This window comes from Falco rusticolus, chromosome Z (genome assembly GCF_015220075.1).
Source record: "Falco rusticolus isolate bFalRus1 chromosome Z, bFalRus1.pri, whole genome shotgun sequence".
NCBI lineage: Eukaryota > Metazoa > Chordata > Aves > Falconiformes > Falconidae > Falco > Falco rusticolus.
In genome coordinates this window covers 44,634,008-44,651,435 of record NC_051210.1, presented here as the reverse complement: position 1 = coordinate 44,651,435, position 17,428 = coordinate 44,634,008, and the positions used below count along the sequence as shown (strand labels likewise).

General features: G+C 42.1%; 1 protein-coding gene across 1 annotated transcript; it reads right to left on the bottom strand.

The window, feature by feature from the left end:
- Positions 1 to 1,412: 1,412 nt before the first annotated feature.
- Positions 1,413 to 7,850, bottom strand: RFK (riboflavin kinase). Its single transcript, XM_037373798.1, has 4 exons — positions 7,704 to 7,850; positions 6,066 to 6,217; positions 4,647 to 4,749; positions 1,413 to 4,052 (listed from the first exon to the last, which is right to left on the bottom strand). Exons 1-4 carry the CDS (start codon positions 7,783 to 7,785, stop codon positions 3,922 to 3,924), a joined length of 468 nt encoding a protein of 155 aa, XP_037229695.1. The 5' UTR covers positions 7,786 to 7,850; the 3' UTR covers positions 1,413 to 3,921.
- Positions 7,851 to 17,428: the final 9,578 nt, after the last annotated feature.

The window sequence follows — 17,428 nt, the reverse complement described above, 5'->3', positions numbered from 1 at the left end:
TGAGTTCCTCCATCCCGGCTCCCTGCATGTGCCACGACCAAAATCCCCAAACAGTTATTTTGCTGTACCTTTTCTTCTCTTTCTTGTCTTTAACATAATCTTCAATTCCAAATTTTCTTTTTTTTCCTGGTTCTTATGCAAAAACCAAATTCACTCACCTAGATTCTCATCATTAGGAAACAAAAATGCCCAATACAAATCCTACTGTATTCATTGATTGAATTGTGACTTCCTCTTTTGAATCTTAGCACTATGGAAGAAGCAAACCAACTGCAAACTTAAGAACATATAAAAGATACTAAGCACTTGGCTTAGTATCTGAGCCACAAACAGGAAGCCAGTATTAGTTCCCAACCATTATAGATCAAGATCGAGATCATTAAGACAGTAACTGCCATTGTTATTTGTTTTTAAAGCTCCAACCCATTTAAAAACCAAGAGAGCCCACAAAACGACCCAAATGTTCTTCTGGACAAGTAGATAACGGAAGTTTTCCAACTGTCACACTAGCAAGTACAGTCTTTTGCTTACTAGTGAGCTGGTTGTTTGGGTTGGGTTTTTTTTACGTCCCTCTTCTCTCTTCAGAAAATACAAGCATGTGTGGAAAAAAGGTTATCCCTCTAGATAAAGTATATTCATTACAAAAGACATCTGAAGGCATTAGGGTATTTTTAAATTGTTTTAATTCCAGAAGTAAACTAGTAGAAAATCTAGATACTTGGAAGTTATAATGCTGAGTGTCAAAGAAAAGCCCTGAACAACACAGGTGCTTGAGGATTTCCCTTTCCTAAATCTGTACCTCCAGTCTGGGCACTCTGTTGTTAGAAGCATTTCTGACAGATACCAGCCTACACTGAAGAATCCACTACATGTGATATAAAGCAACCCTTACGATATATACCACCAGAATATGTTACATTCTTCCTTGATGTAAGGTCTACATATAATCAGCCAAGAGAAGTATGAAACAAACTTTTTCCCCAGAGGCCAGAGCCAAAATAATGTGTTTTAAGATACAGGTTTAAGTCTCCTTCAGCAGCAGACAAATGTTCGACCTGCCCTACTTGAACATTTAACAGCTGAAGCAGAACACAGGAGAAGAACACAACTTCTTCCATCTGAATCCTAAAAGAAACAAGCAGGTTTAGAATGTCTTGAAAGAAAGCATATATAGACAAACTGATTCACAGGTTCCATGCTATGAATTCTAACACTCCCATAAGTTCTGACTAAACCACCTAAGTCCCCAGACTGAGGCCAGTTTTCAGACACACTGGGAAGGTTGAACAACATCTCATTATTTTTTCCTGTCAGTCTAGCTTTTTAGGCAGTCACCCCTAAAAAGCTTTGTGTAAGACTGAGACAACTAACTTTGCTAGTTGTGGCAAAGAAAAGGAAACCTGTGACAAGGATAACTTTGTCCATTACAATTCCTTTATTAATGGTACAGTGCAGCCACATCAACTGGAATAAATACAGTTATTTGTAAGTAATACAAAAATATAACCCTTCATAAAGTTTATATTGTGCTAGGAATTAGGCATTGAGCTTTAAGAATCAATACATGACATTTTCTCTTAAATAATGTGGACAGGTACGCTCAGCAATTTTCTCCAATTTGAAGACAAACAAATGAAGAGCAGTTTATTAGTTCAGTGTATCCATACATCACACCTCAGCTAAGATTTGAGAGCAAACTTAAGAGTTTTTTCCAAGTTTTCCTTTTGCCACTGTTCTCTATTGCACAGTGGTTCTATAGCCAAACAGTGAATTGAATTTCTGATAGTAGCATTTACTAGCAGATGCAGAAAAGCATTACTCAGACAACCAGCTTAAGGCACCATGGCTTCCACAACAGACACATGAAATTACTGGCAAAAAATTTTATAGGTGGCTGAGTGTTTAGCTACAGTACTATGAAGAACAACAATCTATTCTTCAAATACATTCTTGACAATATATTCAGTTGACAAGTGTAGCGTTTATTTATTCTTAAAAAAAAAAAAGTAAAATATAAGATTTTGACATTACTGCAATCCCAAGAATGCCTCAAATCTTTGAAAAAAAAAAAATTCCCCCTTCATCCCCCAATGCAAAAAAATCCAACTGTCAGTCCTGCAAGACAATGCTTTTACAGACTTTTTAGAAGTAGTTTCCAACACGTTATATAGCAAAAGTTCACTCAATTAGTTTGTTCTCTTTTAAAAGAAAAGTATATCTAAATGCTGAAAACTGCTCTGCCTTTCCCCTCCCCAGCCCCTCAATTCTGTCTTGTGTCTCCTGCTATCAACAGCACTGGCAAACAATTCATTTAAATTAAATCAAGTTTCTCCTGAAGTCCTAAAGAGCAAACATAAATCCTTGATTTGCTCAAGACCTCCTTCCTAATAACGTCTGATGATACTGCCTGACAGTTAATACGAAGTGGAACTAACATCTTGATAGCACTTGCCACAAAGACCCAAACTACCTTGTTAAAATTCCCTTAAACCCTAGAGTGAAAAGCAGGATTTGAATAGGATAGGACAAGGACTAAATTCATAAAATTGCACTACAGAAATTGTGCGTTCCAAATTATGCATGGTAATTCAGACACAGAGCTACAGTTGAGACATACCCACAGAAAATGTTCCCAGCCACATCACAAGCCAACATCAAAAGATGACAAACATGACAAAGTCATTGCAGCTTACCTAGTTCCACTCACTGAGTAGGAGACAGAAAAAATTTAAGAGAAAAAAAAAAGTAGATGTGGAATCACACATACTATAGGAATTATTTAATTTATCAGTTCTAACAATATCCCCTCCATTTATTTCCCTACATTTTAGAGTAGTCCTGGCTGCACTTACTTGTAATAAATAACCAATACCCACTATAGTGTTGCTATGTTAATCTGCAAAGGATTTCATTTGGCCAAAGCCCTAGCTCTTACCTGCATGTGGTGCAGGGAGTCAATGAGGTTTTTCTGTGCCTTACAGTAACACCAATCTTCAAGTCAGCCATTTTGTTGCCAGTGTAGTGAACAACCCCAAGGTTCTCCCCATTTTCCTATGATAAATGCCAGCAGCACATAAAATGCTAAGTTGTCTTCCATTACCTCTTTTGCCTTAATGCCCAATGAACAGAAATCTTGTTATGCTGCTTCTGCATCTTTTGTGCCGGAACCTTTAAAGTTTGTCAACTTCCATACTGTCATCCATTTCCTGAATTTCAGCGAAACACTTCCTCAGAAGTAAACTATGCAGATCATGTGGTGTCATATATATAGAAATATATATACTGTTTCTTATATGTGACATAACTCAGATTCCAGTAACTTAATGAGCAACAGCAATTTCCTCCATTTCAAACAAACTTAACATAAATAATCTGAATTAAAGGAACACCTTCAACCATGACAGCTGTGTGAGCATATAAAAATAACAACTATAAAGAACAAATCTTGCTGTTGTTACCTAATCATTGCCTTCCTGCACTACAGGCAGGTCCTGACTCAATGAATAGCAACATTTTCTCACATACAGCTAAGATCTAGATCTGAGAATGACACAAAACTGGGAAAAAAGGTTGGAATAACATTCTGTATGTTAAAAAAAGACATTCTTCACTTAAGTGAACTACCCATATCTTAGGGTCAGAGAAGGTCCTGCTCCACATGTGTCCAGATCCCTGAACAACACGTAACTTCAGGATACAGTTTATCTGTAAGAACCTAAACCAGCCTTCTACTTCTACTGCATGGCTGGGTTAATGATGAATTAATACAAGAAAACTGAAGTCACCTTGCATGATTGGTTTTAACCTCAGTTAGCCAAACAGACACATGACACCAGAGTACCTGCAAAAGCAGTGCAAATATAAAAGCTTCATGACAAGGGAGATAAAAAACAGAGCAAAATACAAGCAGCATGGGTTTCCTCAGTGGTTGTTCACTATTTTGTGTTCTGGCAGATTAAAGAAGTTATCTTCTTTGAGTTTAAGATGTTCTGGTAAATCTAGCTGTCTTTTTGCTTCTTCAATGTCTTCTTGAATTGCTGAAATGAGCGCCTCTGAAAAAAAAATAAGAATAGGGGTATTTAAAAGCTGGTTTAAATTCTGAACACACAATAGCAAGTGAAAATAAGGTATACCACAGAATATCAGACAACAGTCCCAGAAGTAGAATATAATTATTACCATGAGGTTTGAAAGGCAAAATTCTTTGGTTTTAAGATGCCTTTTGGTTTTTGATTAGTTTTGTTTTTTAAACATGCCAGAGTTGCACTTTTCACCATTATAAGCACTACCCTCTCCTTGTTCCAAAAGACATTTCAGCACTTCTTTTCAATTCTAACAGAGCTGCATTTAAAAAAGTAATCAACAAACAAAACTGATGCTTTTATAACAAGCATGTGATTTAAAATTACTCGTCAGAGAAGTGACACAACAGTACAATTTTTTAGTCTGAAACATTGGAGAATGTGGGGGTTTGTTTCTGGCATTTTTAATTAAACCAACTTGTACACTTAGCTTATGGAAACATTTTACTGAAATTTCAAAGTTTAAGAGATAAAATACCTCTTTATGGAAAGAGACAGTGCAGACAGTATTTGCATGAATAAGACAAATAAGATACTAGCTTGAGGGAGAGCTGCAGTACTGACCTAAGGAATCAAAGTTTTTTTCTGGTCGAATATATCCAATTATGACTATACTAAGAATTTCTCCGTAAAAGTCTTCTTTGAAGGTATGGATAATGTGTGTTTCCTAAAGGAAGAGAAATAAATATAATGAACCTGGAGTTTATTTCCCTCACTGTAAGGATGTAGAGCTAATATCCCCAATTCAAATTTTCCCCAACACACACCAATAAAAAGGAGATCTATCTTAGCATGTTTAATGCAAGATTTAAAAGCTAAAGCTTTTGATTATGTTAGGAAGGAGAGCTGTACTTTGCACAGAATTTAAGAACTACTCACTGAAGAGTATTCTGATAGCCAAAAAAAAAGACAAGACATATATTACTCGGGAGAAATGTTTCACCACTTCTCAGAGTTGAGATTTCCAAGGCAGCAAATCACAAAGTTTAATGTTTCATCACTAAGTTGATGCATCCAAATAGCTACGAAGATTTTGATTGAAACAGTTGGCTTAAGGACAACTTTTACAAGCAGCCTATGTGGGACACTGAATGATAAAGTTCAAGGAGTGAATTCAAGAATAAGTGCTTTACGCCCAAAACCATTTTATGTACACTTCCCTCTCCAACACAGGCCCACCCATAGCATATAACAACAGAGATATCAGATGGAAAGCTTCTGACTACTTGCTCAGAGAAGTTATTTGCAAAAATTTTAAAAGGTACACTTTTGCATTAGGACAAGCACATTACAGAGCCTTCAAACAATCGGAACCTTAGAAGCAGAGATTCATGCCCAAATAGAAGTGTTTTAAACAATTAAAACAGAGCTCAAAAAGACTCAGAAAAAACACCAGCACCTGTTAACAAGAAAAACACAGTTGTCACAGCTCAGGATGTTAACTCAGCTCCTCCATCTTACTATGTACCTTCAAATATTTATTCTGCATATCAAGCCACAGCACCTCATGTACAGATTCCATCATTTAAGAGAAGAATTATCAGGAAACCATTACAAATGAAGATGCCCCAACATCTCTTGTTTGAAATATAGATAGCTGACAGAGAACAATATATTAGTATATTCCAGCTCATGCTAGGGCTCTTATAACTAGTAAATTCAATGCATCTATCAAGTTTAGTTAGCCATCAACACCATAAGCAACCACCATTTCAGAAATACTGTTGAATTTTTGTTTTGGAAGTATTTAATTAATGATGGAATAGAAAGAAGATAAACTTTATTCACCTACAGCTGCATACTCTCCGGACACTGAGAGTATTTCCTTTTCTGAATATGAACATATGATATAGAAACCAAATACATTTCTAAGCACAAACAGAATTTGATCTCATTTATGGATCAAGTTCTGCTTATCTTATTCAAACTCAACACCTGACTCATTTATTATAATGAAAATCCCACACAAAGCAAAATTCTTACCACTGATTTCTTAATATTCTTATAGAAAGGATTCCATCCTATGCTCAAAACCATTTTATGCACATCTCCATTTCCAACACAGGCCCATCCATAGTATATACCAGTAGAGATATCAGACGGAAAGCTTTCAACTACTTGGTCAGAAAAGTTAGCTGCAAAAATTTTAGAAAGTGTAAAGCGTGAGTGACTTTATGTAAGTCAAGGGCATAACAGAATCTTAAAACAGTTAAAAGACAGGCTCTGCCTACATACTACTTACATACATAACACTGATGGTAAGAACCATGCAACGTGCCACCTGCCAAAGTATAAAATATAAACCAGCTTCACAAAATTCAGTTCCTGTGATAATACCAGCGATATCACGTCTTTTATGCTATATTTTATAGTTGTATTTTATATTTTTATATAGTTATATTTTATAGTTATACACAATCTCTTCTATGGCAATAATTAAAAAACATGTAATATATCCAGTAAGAATGCATTTCACTCTTAGGATAACTATCACAGCTTTAATATGGTGAAAGATGAAAGGGTGGGGGAAAATCAAGTCTCTTCTGCACTATAAAATAGCATCTCAGAACTATTTACTTGTTAGTAAAATAATTACTTATGAAATACAGTATGTAGAAATAAATGAGGCTATGATTAAGTCATCTGACAATTTTGTACAAGTTGCCTTTCAGAGGCACCTCAACAAAAAATTCCCTCCCCTATTCCCTGATACCAATACACCATTATCACACTGTCGTCACAAATCCAGCACCTCAAGGCTGGTCTTGCAAAGTTTCCTTGTCTCCCAGGAGTGGTGCTGCACGTTGACTTCACTGCCTGTTTGAGACAGGCTAAAATTCAGTTTGATTACACATCTACCTGTATCTAGACAACTGAAACAGAGACGAGCAACAGGAAAATCTGGTTTTTTGCAGGCCAAGTCCACCTGCTCTTTTTTTTAACCTCTGCATTGCTCCCCTTGACCTTCCCTCCTTACAGCTATTCCCAGTGCCTACACTCCCTCTCTTGTTCTCATCTGAGGTTTATGAGAACGGGTATTTTCCAAGCTTCCGCTGGGCAACAGCGTGCATATGATCACATATCTACATCCTGTACATCATTGCGACGATGGTTACTGATTAAACGAACAAAAACCAAGACTGAAAGCAACCAGTTTAACATAAGGGGGGGGGGGGGGGGGGGGGCGGGTAGTGGGGTGGTAATAACACGGAAGAGAGTACAAGACTCTGCAAGAAAAAACGTCAGAAAAACTAACACGGTACAAGCCAAGCCTATTCACAGAGAGTGAAGCAATTGTGCAGGAGGGCTGGGCGTCGCCGGCGGCCACCCGAAGGCTGGCGCCGCACCGCGCCGCGCCCCCCCCGCAGCCCCGTCCCGCCGGAGCCGCCCGGCCCCCCCGCTCACATGGCCGGAGAAGTTCAGGCCGCTGAACGCCCCGGGCCCGGTGGCCTCAGGCACCCGGTACGGAGCTCTGGCTCTGCGCAGGGGGCCGCAGCTCCCGGCTCTGCCGCGGCGAACGCCTCGCCGCTGGTCTTCAACGGGAGCTGTCACCCTCGCTCCGCCGGGGGAAGCGGCGGTAACGTCCCGGCACCGGCGCCGCGCACCCCGCTCCCCGCTCACCGGTGGGGATGCCCAGCTCCTTGGAGCCTCTGCCGAAGCCCTTCACCACCTCTCCGCGGCAGAAGTAGGGCAGGTGCTTCATGGCGGCCGGCAGACAAAGGCGCCCGGCCGCCACCACCTCCTCGCCCGACGCTCCCCGTAGCCACACCCCCCCGGCTCGCCGCCCTCGCCGCCGACTTGCTCTAGGCGCTACCAAAAAGAGGGGAGGAATCACGCGGACCGTTACCGTTTGCAATCGACGCCACTTTCTGACAGGCACCTGCCTCCCCCCCACAATGGACTTAACCACACTGCCTCACCCACCTCACGCACGGGGGCGGAGGGAGGCCTGCGGATGCGCGGGGCTGGTCGCGGTCGCTCAGCCGCGCTCGCGGCCGGAGGGGGAGGCCTGCCCGGCGGGGGAGGGGGCTGCCGCCCGCGGCTCTGCCCGGCGGGGGAGGGGGCTGCCGCCCGCGGCTCTGCCGCAGCGCAGGGCAGCGCCTGGGCCCGGCTGGCAGAGGGCGCTGGTGCGGCGGCAGGCTCCCCGCCGGCTGGGCCGAGGCGGGCGGGCACACCGCGCTGGGTGTTGTTGACAGACCCCCAAGCCCCGTCCCCCCGTGTCACAGGCCGGCCGCGCGCTCTCGGGCCACCCGGAGGGTGGCGGCGCCCGCCGCCCGCGGGCTGTGGTAGGCGAGGCGGGGGCAGGCCGCTGGCGGGGCGTACGGCTGCCCCTGGAGAGCACAGGCCCGCGGGGCGCGCAGCGGGTTGCTCGTTCCGGGAGCTCAGCCGAGGGGTGTCTGCGGGCAGGGTCGGGCGGCAGCGCTCAGGGCGGGCCGCGGTCGGTTTCCAAGCGCACGGGGTGTCCTTCACTGCCGGCGACAGTCGGCGGTCATGCAATGGGAACAGCAGCAGCCGCGCAGGGTGACTGGCAGTTGCACCATCTTGGCCCTCTCACTTGAAAAGCTACATCTTGGGCCCTGTGGCTGTGCATAGATATAACAATCGTTTCTGCCTTAGTAACTCGGGTTTTGCCTTTTCTTTCAGAAAAGGTAAAATGCTTCAGAGCACAGCAGACATTTGGGAAATGTCTGAGAACAGATCTTTTTGTTACATGATACCAGCGAGCTGTAGCTGTTGTTGGTTTTTTTTACTCACTTATGATTTGTCATCATGTTCACATCTCCTTTCCTGTCATTAGCGCTGGTAGGGCAAGAATTTTCTTTGGGGAAAAAAACGTCAAGCCAGAAATGCTCACCCTGCTTTCACTCTATACTTCAAAGAAAGTGAATGGTAACTCTGTATTTCCCTTCCTTCACTTCCTGTTTCCAGGTGCCTTAAACGTTGTAGTTGTGTTGACAGATCTCATTAGCACCGTCTTTTCTATGGCCCTGATCTGGCTCAAATGAGTTTACATAAATTCAAAGTAATATTACTAAGTCTGAAAAACTTCCCTTAATCTCTCTAAAGTACAGAGCAGACAGCCTGCCAGCAGACAGTATGTATCAGTGGCATATATGCCATTTGAGTTCTGGGGTCTCATTCAGCACTGCTATGCTGTACGTAAGCATATTTGTGTATAAACACATATGTTTGACGTGTTTACACGTATGTTTCTATGTCTAGAAATACCGCCAAAGTCCTGGAAGTGAATTTCCAGTCTTTCCCCCTTTCTCCTCTAGAATGCATTTTTACCAGTTTGATGTAAGCTACAACAGCAATTCAGGATTTACCTCTAATTCTTTTAGCTATTTTTTTTTTAGTGGGAAAAGCAGACTTGTGCTTATATCTAATTGTGTTCCAAGTAAATAACTTCTAATGAGAACTGTCCTGAGAAAACTTATATGTCATACTATAAAACACTGAATGCTATCAGTTCATGGAAACTGGACACAAACTATTTTATATAAGAAGGCCACAAGTATTTTTTAAAGTGGTTCTCAAACTTGCCCTCTTCTTTTTTATTTTTCTCTTACCTGATTCCCCACCATCCTTTTCATGCCAGCATTTAAATTCATTACTTCAGTTTGACTATCTTTGACTGACTTAGAGAATCCTTATATGTGTAGCTGTAGATAAACAACAGTGGTGGAAGTATATATGTAAGAAGGAAAAGTGGAAGAGAAGGATGTCCTAAGTATGCTACTACTGTGTATATTCTGTTTTGCTGTCTCCAAGCATATAGAGAATAATGTTACAAAAAGTCTTTTCAGTAATACATCATAATGGAAGTGTCTTGGATATTAAGTCCAAATCCCAAAGCTGTTGCGTAGTTGCTTAACTAATGACAGATCATTAACAGTTGACCATGTGGCCACTAGAATTGTTTATTTCAGCTGAAGAGCAAGAAACAAAACAAAAGCAATTATATTTTACAGAATATGTTTCTTCCTGGTAGTAATGAATTATGCACTAGGTTATAATTCTTATTTAAGGAGATACATATCCATCTTTTCAGAATAAATGTTGATGTTCTTCTGATATCCACAAGATGGCAACCAATGACTTCTTTTTCAGCATGCATAGGTTTGGGTGTGAGGTTTACAACCTCAGTAACAAAGACCTCCGGAAATAGGAAGTCAGGGAAGTATTTGTTTAAGAACTACATGGTTAGGTAATTTCACAGAAGTCTAACTGATGATTTCTGTGTCATTCTGTCAAAAAGTTGTGAGTTGTGATGTTAATAATTTTTATCAGTCATCACGGTGGGTTGCAGGGATCCAGCTAAAACTTAAGCGGTCCTTAATATTGGACATGTTTTTCTTTTGCTGTTAATTGTACCTAGTTCATATTGGAGGGGGGGATCCTGAACAATTAGAATTTAGTTACGTGTACTGAAATTTAATTGAGTTAGTAGACATAACCCAAAGTGTCACCAAATTTTAGTGATGAGCGTGTTTGCTAGCATTGTCAGCCTACAGAAGAGCAGTTTTATAGTCCATGCCTGCAACGACAAAGTCTGCCACTATTACAGGCAGTGGTTCCCTGCTTATGCTACTTTATCTACAGCTATTGTTGTTAGTGAAAAGTGTTTAAATATTTGTCTAGTGTATATATACAGCCATAAAAACCAGAATAAAGAAAACAGAGTATGTGTTACGTCATACAATCATAGAATCATGGAATTGGTGGAAGGGATCTTAAAGATCACCTAGTTACAACCCCCCTGCCATGGACAGGGACACCTTCCACCAGCCCAGGTTGCTCAAAGCCCATCCAACCTGGCCTTGAACATTTCCAGAGATGGGGCATCCACAGCTTCTCTGGGCAACATCACCACCATCACAGTAAAGAATTTCCTCCTAGTATCTAATCTAAAGCTGCCCTCTTCCAGTTTAAAGCCATTCCCCCTTGTTCTTTCACTGTGTGCCCTCATAGAAAGTCCCTCTCCAGCTTTCTGGTAGGTCCACTTCAGGTACTGCAGGGCTGCTGTAAGGTCTCCCCAGAGCCTTGTCTTCTCCAGGCTGAACAACACCAACTCTCTCAGCCTGTCTGCGTAGGAGAGGTGCTCCATCCCTCTGATCATCTTCATGGCCCTCCTCTGGACTCACTTCATCAGGTCCATGTCCTTCTTATGTTGGGGGCCCCAGACTTGACAAGAGTGGAGCAGAGGGGAGAATCACCTCCCTCGACCTGCTGGTCCCGATTTCTTTATGCAGGCATTAGTAGTACCCGTTCTTTATTGTAATCTAATGCAGTCTTGGTAGCCATCACACTAATCTGCTGTTACTTCTAGAAGAAAATACTCTTTTCAAACAGAACAAAACTTCAGACTTTAAAAAAACCACCAAATCTCTATTCCAGACTAAAAGACAGAAAAAATACTTTTAAAGCAGGTATGTTTGTTAGCTGTTCTTGCAAAATTATTTTGTATATATCTTTGTACTCTGATTTCACCACCTTGTCTCAGGCCACTAGAAGTAAGGCATGCCAGAGTGTCCTTGGACTGAACTCCAGAATCAATGAGAGTTTTGTCATGTGGGGAATGGAAACTTCCAAGGAGCTGGTTAAAATGCTACTAGTATTACTACACGGCACTTTTTTCTCTGAGTCACCTCCTGAATATTTCACCAGACCTGGTGTAACCAGAATTTCCAGCTTGGCTAGGACAGCCCTGAATATCCCAGTATCTCACAGATATTTTTTGCTATTTTTCTATCTTATATGGAAGAAATGGGATATTCCTGCTCTAACCTTAAGCCATGCCTAGGAATGCACTGTTTTGCAGCAGGAGATGGGGACTCTGGCATAGGGTTGTGGTGTGATACAAGTAATTTGTTTTACTGTGAAATAAGATTGAGTATGTTATGCATTGCATTAAATGTTAGTTAGTATGATGAGTCTACAACACTTATATTCAGTCTGGTAAGCTGACACGGGCCCTACACAGGTGACATTATAGTAGGGGTCTGCTACAGGCCACCCAACCAGGAAAACCAAACAGATGAGTCCCCCTACAGACAGATAGGAGCAGCCTCACATTCACAAACCCTGATCCTCATGGGGGACTTAAACTACCCTGGTATCCGTTGGAGGGACAACGCAGCAGGGCACAAGCAGTGCAGGAGGTTCCTGAAATGCATTGACGGTAAATTCCTTCTCCAAGTGACAGAGGAGCCAACAGAGGAGAGGTGCTATGCTGCACCTTGTTCTTACCAGCAAGGAGGGGCAGGTGAGGAATGCAAAGCTCAAGGGCAGCCTTAGATGCAGTGACCATGAAATGGTGGAGTTCAGGATCCTTAAGGCAGCAAGAAGGGTGCACAGCAAGGTCACAACCCTGTACTTCAGGAGAGCAGACATTGGCCTCTTCAGGGATCTGCTTGGTAAGAGTACCATGGCACAGAGCACTGGAGGGAGGAGGGGCTCAAGAAAGCTGGTTAATATTCAAGGATCACCTCCTCCAAGCTCAGCTGTGATGCATCCTGACAAAGGGGAAGTCAGGCAAAAACACCAGGAGGCCTGCAGGGATGATCAAGTAGCTGTAAGGTCATATATTATGAACTGTGAGATTTCTTTTTTAATTTAAACGAGCACTTGCTTACTTGTCATACGTCAAATTCTTTCTTACCTCACACACTGTTTGCCACCCTACTGCAGTTAGTTAAAAAAACAATTGGAGTTACTCTATATTGTCCCTACTTCCACCTCTTGTCCAAATAAATGAAAAGAAAATACACATAACCATACATGTACACTTACGTTGTTATATATGCATTATATACCTCATTTATCAGCATTAGGGACAAAACACTTCTTTACTTGCTTTGGAATTTCTCAGTTTTCAATATAAGGGCTAACAGAGCTCCTCACTGTTGTACAGCTGAGGGTGTATTTCAGTACTGCTCCCCAGTAAAGACATCTTTCAAAGCATCAGTGGTTCTCTGAGTGCTGTTTCCATTCATCTGATGGATGTGAGGTGATTTTTCTGTCTTTCTCAGATTAGGCTGACTCATTATTTACTTCTTCTTTGGTTTACTGAGTGGAATAATAATATTTTTATCTTACCCTTTGTCTGTTATTTTGGAAGTTCACTATAAGTGAGTGCAATTTTTAGCCATTCTTCTCTTTCACTGAGTCAGTAGTCTGTAGGGAGAGTCTTTTTCTCCTCTTTCTGCCATTAACATGTCTTTGAAGAGTCTTGATCTCTCAGTTCTTTGTTTCTAGCTCATGCTAGCAGATAAGGCTGTGAAATCTCTTTTTGGCACTGCAATTGTGCAGCAACAGGCAGTCATAGGACACCCATCTATTCATCCTCTTCAGTTCTTCCTAGGGTAGAGATCTTTAGTTTTGCTTTTTCAACACTTTCTCCAGTGAAAGTTGGTTGCTCAAGAAATAGAATGTGTATGGAGAAAGGCACTTTATCAAGGAAGGGAAGAAATAACCTATCCAAATCATCTTAAGTCTGTCATCAGTCTAGTCACGATCAACTAAACACCTTTCCACATTACCTTCCCCCCAAGGCCAAATATTCGCTTCTGCAGGTCAGACCTTATACCTAAAACCATCACACAGAAGGACTGCTTACACTTATTAATCCCTGTCAGAAATGCCTTTGCCACATTACTTTCCAATCTGTGTTAAACTGGTGATGTTTGCCTTTATCTCAGGTATAGCTTTGTAACAGTATCTTTGTTTGCTAGCCTTTGAGTTGATGAACATTTGTATCTTCATTGCCTGGAAGGTATGCATTCCCTCTTGGAAATGAAACAGTGCATTTTCCTGCTCTCTGAAGCTACTTGCTTTCTCTCTGACATTCCTCAGCAGAGACACTAGTTTGTTAACACACTGACTTCCAGAGGTACTTCTATGCATGTGTATCTACAGAAAAAAAATCATATGATAAGCAAATGACATCAGTAACTAGCTTTTGTGTGGGCCAGCTATGTTTAAAATGTGTGTAAATATGTTGTGATGTAGCAGTTTCTACATGTAGATAAAATATACTAAAGCTCCTGGACAAAATCAAGCAGAAAAAGGAAGCCTACAGAGGGTGGAAGCATGGACAGGCAGCCTGGGAGGAATACAGATAAATTGTCCGAGCAGCCAGGGATCAGGTTAGGAAAGCTAAAGCCCTGATAAAATTAAATCTGGCGAGGGACATCAAGGGCAACAAGAAATGCTTCTGTAGGTACATTGGTGGTAAAAGGAAGACTGGGGAAAACATGGTCCCTCTCTGGAAGGAAATGGGAGACCTGGTTACCCAAGTCATGAAGAAGGCTGAAGTACTCAACAACTTTTTTGCCTTGGTCTTCACTGGCAAGTGGCGTAGCCACACCACCCAAGTCACAGAAGCCAAAGGCAGTGCCTGGGAGAATGAAGAACCGCACACTGTAGGAGAAGATCAGGTTTAAGAACATCTAAGGAACCTGAAGGTGCACAAGTCCATGGAACCTGATGAGAGGCATTAACAGGTCCTGAGGGAAGTGGTGGATGAAGTGGCTAAGCCACTATCCATCATATTTGAAAAGTCATGGCAGTCTGGTGAAGTTCCCACTGACTGGAAAGGGGGAAACATAACCCCCATTTTTAAAAAAGGAAATAAAGAAGACCTGGGAAACTACAGGCCGGTCAGTCTCACCTCTGCACCTGGCAAGATCATGGAGCAGATCCTCCTGGAAACTATGGTAAGGCACATGGAAAATAAGGAGGTGATTGGTGACAGCCAACATGGCTTCACTAAGGGCAAATCATGTCTGACAGATCTGGTGGCCTTCTATGATGGCGGTACAGCTCTGGTGAATAAGGGAAAAGCAACTGATACAATCTACCTGGACTTGTGTAAAGCACTTGACAGTGTGACATACAGTCCTGCATGAGATCCTTGTCTAAATTGGAGGCACATGGACTTGACGTATGAACCACTCAGTCGATAAAGAATTGGCTGGATGGTTGCATGCAAAGAGTTGTGGTCAATGGCTCGATGTCCAAGTGGAGACCAGTGATGAGTGGTGTTCCTCAGGGGTTGGTATTGGGACTGGCACTGTTTACCATCTTTGCTGGCAACATGGACACTGGGATTGAGTGAACCCTCAGCAAGTTTGCTGCCAACATCAAGCTGTGTGGTGCCGTTGATATGCTGGAGGGAAGGGATGCCATCCAGAGCGAGCTTGACAGGCTTCAGAGGTGGGCCTGTGTGAACCTCATAAAGTTCATCAAGTCCAAGTGCAAGGTCCTGCGTGTGTGTGTGAGTGCAGTCCCAAGCACAAACACAGGCTGGGTAGAGAGTGTTTTGAGGATAAAGACATGGGGGTGTTAGTTGATGAGAAGAACAACATGACCAGGCAATGTGTGCTTGCAGCCCAGAAAGTCAACCATATCCTGGGCTGTATCAAAAGAAGCATGGCCAGCAGGTTGAGGGAGATGATACTCTCTCTCTACTCCAGTCAGACCCCAGCTGGGGTACTGTGTTCAGCTCTGGGGCTCCCAACATAAGAAGGACATGGCCTGATGGAGTGAGTCCAGAGGAGGGCCATGAAGATGATCAGAGGGATGGAGCACCTCTCCTACAATGACAGGCTGAGAGCTGGGCTTCAGCCTGGAGAAGACAAGGCTCTGGGGAGACCTTACAGCAGCCCTGCAGTACCTAAAGGGGGCCTATCAGAAAGCTGGAGAGGACTTTTTACAAGGGTGCATAGTGAAAAGACAAGGGGGAATGGCTTTAAACTGGAAGAGGGCAGCTTTAGATTAGATACTAGGAGGAAATTCTTTACTGTGATGGTGGTGAGGCACTGGAACAGGTTGCCCAGAGAAGCTGTGGATGCTCCCTCCCTGGCAGTGTTGAAGGTCAGGTTGGATGGGGCTTTGGTATGAGATCTAGTGGTAGGTGTCCCTGTCCATGGCAGGGGGGTTGGAAATAGATGGTCTTTAAGGTCCCTTCTTCCAACTGAAACCATTCTGTGATTCTATGATAGCTGGTATTATCTACTGAACAGCTTCTGGTAATTACAGAAAATACTAGCAACTACCATTCATGTGTTACTAAATAATGTATAAGAGACAAAGCTTGTTTGATTACTTACTGGTGTGATTCAGATATTGCAGAAATATGACATAAAGGTGTAGAGCGTGATTCTTTTGAAAGCTTATATCAATGTGTTAAAAAATTCACTTGGCTTTTGAATCACTATTTCTCTTTCCAGTGCCTTTTCTCCATACCAAACCCTCAACTGGCTTCTTGAAAAATGCACAGCACTCCTTCCAGCTAGCTTAACTGCTTTCCCTGCACAGCACTGTATTGTGCTATGTGGACATACTTGACAGTTAGCACTTAAAATTCTCTTAAATTGTAAAACTGCTGAAGAACCCCAGCTTTTCCTCCAAAGAGCCTTTAAATGCATTTTACAGCCCTCCCTGTTTCTCTATTTTCCAAAAACAGTTTAATAGAAGTCTCAGACTAAATAATTGTGCTCTAACTAGTCCTGATTAGGTTGAATCATAACAATGTCCATCTGAATGTCAGGTACGTATCACACACATTTTTTCTAGGCACAGCTGACCCTGTTCGTAACCAGTCTTATCACATATTATAAAAGCAATTAAAACCTTTCATTTTGATTTCTAATCTACAAAATTAAATTACAACACATGACTGATTAATGGTTTGGTGCAATCCTCAGGAGAATCCTACCAACAGAGGCTTTGGTAGCACAAAAAAAGTAGCACAGGGCAAGGCATCTCAGGCAGCTTCCACCCTTAAAGATAACTAAATAAGATAGTCATATGTTCAAGAGTCTGTGTTACAAAATACCTTGCATTTCTCAACGATCAACGCAGATTGCTACCAGGAACCCCACAATGAAATGTAGCAAAACAAGACTGGGGATCTCAGTGAAGTAGGTTAGGAGATGTTTACTGTATTGTCATGAGTTGTGCAATACCTTGCAGATGAATAGATGTTAGTCAGCTTGGAGGTTAGTGTCAAGCTATTTCTGACCAGTATTCCCACAGAAATGGCATGTAAGCAGCAATAATACGTTACAAGAAGTAGTTAGCTGAGATCTGCTAAGGCGGCCACAAACAATGGAATGGGCAATAGATTTTTCAGCTTTTTAAATGTATCAAAACCCAGAAATAAATTCATCTCAGATTTTGGTGAATCTGAATATTTTCTGTTTCTGATGAGTTGGAAAGAAAAAAAAAATTCAGATACCAAAATATTTTCTGACCTAGAACATAAGTTCTAATTCCTACTTTTTGTGGGGAAGAAGGTGCTAAAGGCTTACAGAAAAGGGCAATCGCTCGGAGGGAAG